Source organism: Gavialis gangeticus, unplaced genomic scaffold (genome assembly GCF_001723915.1).
Source record: "Gavialis gangeticus isolate Ggan-Ray unplaced genomic scaffold, GavGan_comp1, whole genome shotgun sequence".
Lineage (NCBI taxonomy): Eukaryota > Metazoa > Chordata > Crocodylia > Gavialidae > Gavialis > Gavialis gangeticus.
The window spans coordinates 32,424,373-32,432,146 of NW_017729034.1; the positions used below are offsets into that span (position 1 = coordinate 32,424,373).

A 7,774-nucleotide genomic window follows, 5' to 3' on the forward strand; every position below is an offset into this window, starting at 1 on the left:
TTATTGCAATGGCCCAGCACTAGCTACGAGTGCAATTAATAACAGCCTCGAAAGATTCCATCAGGACCATCCAGAAAGCAAACGTGTAAATATATGGAGCTACCTAGACGATATTGCGGTGATGAGAAGAGAAAAAGATGTTGTGAAAAATGTCACAACCAACCTCGTAAAGCATCTTAACACCGACGGTTGGATAGTCAATGAGAAAAAATCCAAATTAGACCCAACGGACCATATAAGCTTCTTGGGGACTATATTTAATGGAACCACCTGAAGAGGAGTGGCTCATGATGAGATCAATTTCGATATTTGGAATAACAAGACACCTTCAAAGAAAACTGAATTCCAGGCATTATTAGGAAAACTGAACTGGTATAGACATTATATCGCACTAACTCATCTACCTATCTTGGCCCGCATCCAGTGGCAAATCAGGGAATGAACAAGGCAGAAAACACCGTGGACACCTCGAGATACCAAAGCCCTCAGCGAGCTTGTGACATCAGTAAAAGACACGACTCTTTACGCCATCGACTTAAGTACCACCCTCACCATTACTGTCGGATATACTAAAGAACATCTATTTGCTACAGTAAAAAATGTAGATGGAAACCTAGTTTATATGGCACATCGGCCCATCCAAGCGGCACAACACCGCTACGGGGTGGTGGGGAAGACTCTTTTGGCCGCCCAACTTGTTGAGCCGTTCTCACCTGGCAAAGGCAAGCTAAAAGCTATCGGAGCCACCTTATTACTCCGACTGTTTCACGATCGGCCGGATCCATGTTTTCAGGGGGAACCTTCCACCTGGAGTGCCCTGGTGCTCAACCATCTTTATCAGTGGCACCTCTGGAAACATGAAGACTTACCGCCACTGCCAACCATCATAGAACAACGGAAAATTACATTATATGGCACAACACAGCCAGCATGGATGGCATCGGATGGTTCCACCCACGAAGGCGGGAAGTATGGGTTTTTCTGCCATCCATGCTTTGAACATCAGATCCATCCTGGCTGTGAATCCGCGCAGAAGAATGAGCTGCTAGCTTTTCGGGAGGTCATCCATCATTGCTTGCAGTGACATGACGGAACCCTTCCTGTTCCTGTCATTGCCGTCGATTCATATTACATCTATAAGATTGCTACTGGAACAGCTTCCCCGACTGAATATCTCAAATTATGGAACGACATCTACACCCTCTTGTCTGAATTCTCCGTACTACCGCTACTAAAACATACCCGTTCACATCGGGTTGATACCGATCCTGTGCATGAAACAATTGATAAATTGCTAGAGAATATCAATCATGCAGACGTCTTTCTTACCTGAACCATCGGTAACGATATATGTGTTGATCCTTATTTGACCTGGTTGCATGACCACTGGGGCCATCCCGGTCCTCGTATATGTTACAGTAAGTGGAAAACGCGGACGGAAGGAACCCCGGATTACGGATCTCATTCAGATTGGACACAGATAGCCCAGGCATGTGAAGCATGCGCCAAAGAAAAGGCTCACCCAACCCGAAGTTCGAAGGGCGTTTTAGATCCTAACACTTTTGAACTGGGAAAGTCCTGGCAGGTGGATCTCTTGGGTCCATTGCCTGGAGCTGCAGTCCCTAATAAAGGGCTGATAATTGTCAACTTGGGAACACGCCAAATGACAGTGATACCTCTTCGCAAAACGCACGCCGTGGCAGTAATAATGGCATTAACAAGTGTTTTTGCAGTGTGGAAGGTGCCAGTCACCATTTAGTCAGATGGCAGACTGCCATTTACGCCAGGTGCCATCGAAAAATTCACAAAACTTCATAATATAGAATGGCACCACCACTTGCCCTATCATCCCCAGTCGAATGGGGTAGTAGAACGGGCTGTAGGCCTGTATAAGGAAGCGCTACGTATTAAAAATAACGGAACATACAAAAACTGGACCAAGGTGAATCATCAGGTACTCACGAACCTAAACGCAGAAAAACACCTTTGGATTGAGAGCAATACAAAAACGACAGAACCTTGGAAGAAAAAATTCAAAATAGGAGAATTCGTGTGGATTTCCTTACCGGATCCCAAAGACTGGCACCCTCGAGTTTTAAAAGGCGTAATAAAATCCACTGAAAAGTACCCGAATACATATTTGGCTCAGCTCGAGGACAGTACACGAACTATTTTAGTACACCACAACTGGTTAGCAAGGCGAGCCATTACAGACTCAGTAGAATAAACCCCTATGTTTCCAGCAAGGGGGCATGTGATGTTCCTTTTATTAAGTGCTGGAAAACACAGGAAAAGCAGGCCCGAAAATAAGTAATGTATATAGTTTTGCTACAGAATACGTTCTGTTCTGTCCTGTCTGTTTTACTATTTCAGATTCGTCAACTGATTGTCACCGGGCCTGAATACCTGAGAAGTGTCACTTGGCTGTTCGACTTGAGAGAAATTCTGCATCAAAACCAGTTCAACGCCCAGGATCGGTGGACACATCAAGAAGATGGCTGTCCAGAATTTTCAATGGGCTAGGCTGGAACATTTCATCATGGCTGACAAATTTATTGACACCATTGTTTTTAATTTTGTTAGTTTTGATTATAATTACCACGATCGCTAGTTGTATCTTCCGCATTTTTACTCGAAAAGTGTCAGCATTATCTGTTATGCTGTATACAAAGTTGCCAATGTACATAGCTGTTAAAGATGAGGATGAGACAGAGGATGGTTGTTAAATTCGAGTACAATTCTCCTGTATTGACAGCAAGGGGGCATGTGAGAACAAAATCTTAAGTTATGCTGCCAATGCAGAGAGAATTGAAGCTGACATGCGCAGACAGGCCCTGAGCAGAAATTTCCACAATGTGCCCAGCACGTGTCCCCTGGGCAACCTCAAGAGCTGTCAATCAGGTTGACCTACTTTCCAGCCCTGCGCATGCTCAGTTACTACTAAAAGCTTGATCTGACGCATGCCTAGTTGGTAACTGTGTGAGGTAATTACTCTAGAACCATCTTCCACTTAAGCGCCCTGATTGGCCAAGGGGTAGCTATAAAAGGCTAGTGAGCCCCCACCTGGTGTGGGCGTTTGGTGTGGTGGGCGTTTAGAGTTGGTGGGAGTTAGGTGTAGTGTGAGCGTTGTGAGAGACCGTGCTCTATCTGCAAGCAGAGGCTGCTTACAGCAGGGACTGTGAGGCAGAGAGAGGTTGGGATCTGATCCCCCGGTTCTCTTCATACCTCATACAACGACTTACCTCCTCGTTCCATTTTCCTTGTGTCGATTCCTTTGGTTACTGGACTGTTCTGGCTTGGACTCTGACTTCTCTTTGGATCACCCTTATTGCTATGATTCCAGCTTCGTTCTTCTACTCACCTGGCTTCTGACCTCGGCTTCGATCTCCGACCATTCGTTTGTCCTGTAGGACTGGCGTCACAACTCCGTTCCTCGTCTCAACGCGTTACAGCTTTGTTCTGTTATATGTTTATCCTTACATGAGCTGTTGACCAGCCCTGGGACTTAAGGAGCGGGCAGCCGCCCCTATCCCTTGCGGGGTAGATCGCAAGGGCTCACTCCAGAACCCCGTGGGCCAACAGACCCCCTTTTGTTGTTTGTTCACTCGTTAACTTGTTGTTGCTGTGCCAACTGTAACCAAAGAAGCAGCTCCACGTACTCCTTCTAAGCGTAAGTCAAATAAATCAATTTGTTTGAAACTATTACGCTTCTGTACCACTCAGACTCAGCTGCCGCAAATCCCGCCTGTTCGTTCCAATCCACCACCACCTGGCCGCCCACCGTGACACTGGGGCTTGGTTCATCCCCCCGGGACACCAATATGTCTGTGATATCATTAGAGCTTATAGTGCTGTTTGCAATGACCTAATTCTTGACATCACACTGCACCCAACAAGCCAACCACTAAGCACAGGAAAGCAGTCACCTACTGCTTGTTGGACTACAGGTATAGGTGGTGGGAAATAAAGGACGTATCAATAAGAATAAAGTGATACCGCTTGTCAGTGAAACAAGTTAAAGATTGTTGCCTGGACTAAAGTTGCATCTTTCCCTAACCTATTTCTTTAAATCAGCTGAGACATTTTTGTTCAAACATTTCCCAAAATTTGGCTTGAGCTGGACATCCAACCTGAAAAAGTTCAGCCCCCAAAACAGAAATTTGGTGAAGTTATACACAGCTGAAAACAGGATGTTATTAGGTAGCATTAGGTAACATACCCATGTTGCTCTCAACCTTTGTTTTTAAGTGAAAGCCAAATATTGTCATGACTTCATCATACTTACTATTAACTATGTACATTTATTATTTAAAAACTGCATCAGAAACAGCAGCAACAATGCTATATAATCTATTTGTGCATGTTTCCAGAGGTTGAGAGAACATACCTGACCTTAAAGAATAATGGTGGAAGGGTATTACATTGTCTTTGTGCTGGACTGTTTAATTAATTTTAAATACGTGTGGCCCCCTTAAGTGTGTTTCATGACTCCCCAGCCCCCACCCAGGAGCGTCAACGTACCAACCGAAAAATATTGGTTCATAATACTGTAAAATACCTGTGCCCAATGCAGACTAGACAAAAAAAATCAAGAGGAACTGCAGTTACTTGAAGAGCATAGGCACAGGAAACAAATCTAACTACTGCTTTGGAAAAGTTTTTAATGCAGAAGAAATGATGAATTGCAGAAGACACTCCCCTAGCCTGATAAAGCAGCAATTCTCTGATGAGAAGAGAAGCACATGGAGATAAAGGAACTTGTTTTTTTCCTTTGAAAAGCAACCAATAAGGAGAGGAGGATATTCCTATGAAAATGTCATCTGAAAGCAGTATATCCACAGAAGGTAAAGGAGATAGCTTGGAAGAGCAGGAGCTAGGTAAGAGTTCTATTTTGCAAAAGAATAGACTACTGAGGCAAAAATTCAATTAGACAAAAGAAATGTTGTGCTCCTTCTGCTGCGATTATAAAGCATTTTTCAGTGCTTAATAAAACTGATTAAAGCTCTCTGTCTCAGAAATATTTGCAAATATTTTTACCTGTGTTCCAATAGTCTCCTGGAAGCAGCGCCCAAGCTGAGTTTTAGCAGAAGCAGGAAACACGTGAGGAATGGGTTGCTGACTTGAGTAAGAAATATGTCCTTTCTGGGTCTTCTGGTATGGAAGACCTTGATAAGGGACCTGGGGATGTCCGGGCTGGGATACTTTTACTTTCTGTCCTGTTGATGTGCTATCAATCCTTGACACTTGATGGATCTGTACTGAGGCTTCAGGGGGATGTTTCACATGGATATTTACTATGTTAGGAGGGAACTTCACTAAAATCATTGGAGAGAAAACACAGAAGAAAAATGAGTAATAAAAGATGATGAGCAGAATTTCCAGGTATTCTTCGAGACTCTTTTAGTATAAACAATTAATCTAAAATCGGTGTATACCTTCTTAAAAATATGCACAAAACCCAAATTTAGAAATAAGTTGGAATGTATGAAACCTGGTTTGAAAAGTAAAAGTCAGCCATTTAGAAAGAAAAGAAAGACACTATAGAAAAATATTGTAAGATATCTACATAAAATAGGTGTCCAAGATGGGTGGTATGACATTAATTTTTGTGGTTATACTTTGTAAAAAGTATCCCATTTAAAGTTCCAGAATCCAAGCTCTGCTGGGTTATTCTTGGATATCTAGTCAGCTTTATTTTGTTTTCATATCCATCACTTGTCTTTGGAACACGGGAAAAGTTTTAGATTTCATCCTTTCACCTTTATATATCTGCCAATCCTGAGATTGCCCCTAGTCCATGGCCAACCTCTCAATCACCGAAAAAACCCACCCCCTCTCCTGAATTCAGGACTTGGCAGATAAGGACGAAGGAAATGCTTTCAAATACTTTGTTTTTAAATACAGTTGTAGTTTTAAGTTTGGGAATACAGGTTTGGAACTTCTGCTCACTTGTTTTAGTGTAAATAAGACCTGTTTGTGAATCTCAATTCCTTTGAAACATTCCAAACATTCAGTTCAACTCAGATTGAAAATAACTTAAATTTTGTAAACTACCATAATTCATCACCTTTTCAGCATATGTTAAATACACCTCGCTTTAACACATTCCTAATCCATCCAAACAAGTGGATATAACATTCTTTCCAAATCATCCTCTGGAGAACAAAACCACACACAAACAGCTTGGTACAGTTTGTGTGTGGAACAAAACCACGCACAAACTATAAAGCAGCGGCCAGCAACCTTTTTCAAGCCACAGCCTGCAACAACCCATCTATAGTCTGGTGTGGGCCAGGTAGCTTCAGAAGTGCATCAGTGCAGTGCATGGGTGCAGTTTCTAGATCTTAGCCCCAGTGCAAACTCCTCACTGCTCAGCCCCAGTACAGGCAGAGGCAAAAGCAAGGCCCTGTAGCTCACTGGGCAAGACCCAATGGCTCTGTGGACCAAAACAGGCCTGCAGGCTGTATGTTGCTGACCCTTGCTATAAAGGATGCTAGCTAGCTGACCCTGCCTGGCTGTCTTCCCACCTCTAGCAAACAGAACCATTATTTCTGATAATTATCTTAAATCATTTCAATTTTTCTGTGCAGAATTCTACCCTCACACTCTAATTTCTATTGCTTACTGTGCTTGTTTTTATCATAAAATTATGTTTGTTCTTCCGCGTCATTTTCTTTGAAACACAAAATGATAGCCAGACTACAAGTTTCAGTGTATCTGGTCTCTTTTGGGAATGTCTTAAAAGAAACGAGAGTTTTAGTTTCAATTTGGCCTGCCTCCTTTTTAAGTCCAAAAGTCCACAACTTAGGCTTCAGGACAGGCAGAGACCCTTCAAATGAGTTGTGGGAAATTAGCCTGTATGACTCAATGGCTTTTCCTGGTTCTTCACTCCTTACCTGGTACCAGAAAAGCATCGTTCCACAGAACGTGTGAGTTCTGTTGTAGGCAGCAGGCACAGGGAAAAGGTTCAATGTTGCCAGAAGAAAACTGTAAGGCCCCCTGAAGGAAATCTGTTTTGTTCACAACTATTTCATTTTGCATAAAGATAACAAAACTGACTCACTTCCATGAATACACTGCATGGAGAGGTCTCTCTTCATCTGTTATTGTGGATGCCTTCTGACTGATGCAGAAGGGAAGTGTACCAGTTCACAGCAGAAAGCTGCTAACTTAGATGCCCTACTGACTTCCGTAAGTTCATCTTGGGATATTCAGTCAGTTCAAGACAGTGCTGAATTAAGATGAAAGTGGTTCCTTCCTTATTGTCTGTCCAGAAGTCCTTCTCTTTCTGCAAGTCTTGGATTCCTTTTAGCTGTCCAGTTAAATTTTAACCTTTTTTCAGTCCTTTAAGAATGAACTATTTCACTCTCTTATGCAGCAAAAAGTATTCCTCTCTCCATCACCAAGGGCCCATGCTGACGAGCATGCACGTGCAGGGTGAGCATTTCCTGTGCGACAAATAGCAGCGGCACATATTTGTGCCACTCCTAATTGTCCCAGGGCACACACCTGCATACACGCTTCGGCAAATTGAACCAAGTGGGGTAGGAGAGGCTGGGGCCAGCAACTGTGCTGGACCCAGCAGCCTTACGTAAAGTTCTGGCACCAAGCCAGTCACTCAGAGCCTGGCTGGCAGCTATAGCATAGCTTTGGCTGGCCAGGCTCAATTTGTGAAGGCGCACACTGCTGCCTTGTGCACCAGGCTGCCTTTTTTTTGTGTTGGGTTTTTTTTTTTTGACACTGGGAGATCCAAATTAGCAGCACAGTGAATGGG

General features: G+C 43.3%; 1 protein-coding gene across 1 annotated transcript in view; it reads right to left on the bottom strand.

Moving 5' to 3' along the window:
- Positions 1–7,774, bottom strand: part of LTBP1 (latent transforming growth factor beta binding protein 1) — a 461,583-nt gene that overhangs the window by 263,279 nt on the left and 190,530 nt on the right. The window contains exon 6 of the mRNA XM_019526927.1: positions 5,038–5,315. Within this exon, the coding sequence (XP_019382472.1) occupies positions 5,038–5,315 (278 nt within the window). The remainder of the gene's footprint in view (positions 1–5,037; positions 5,316–7,774) is intronic.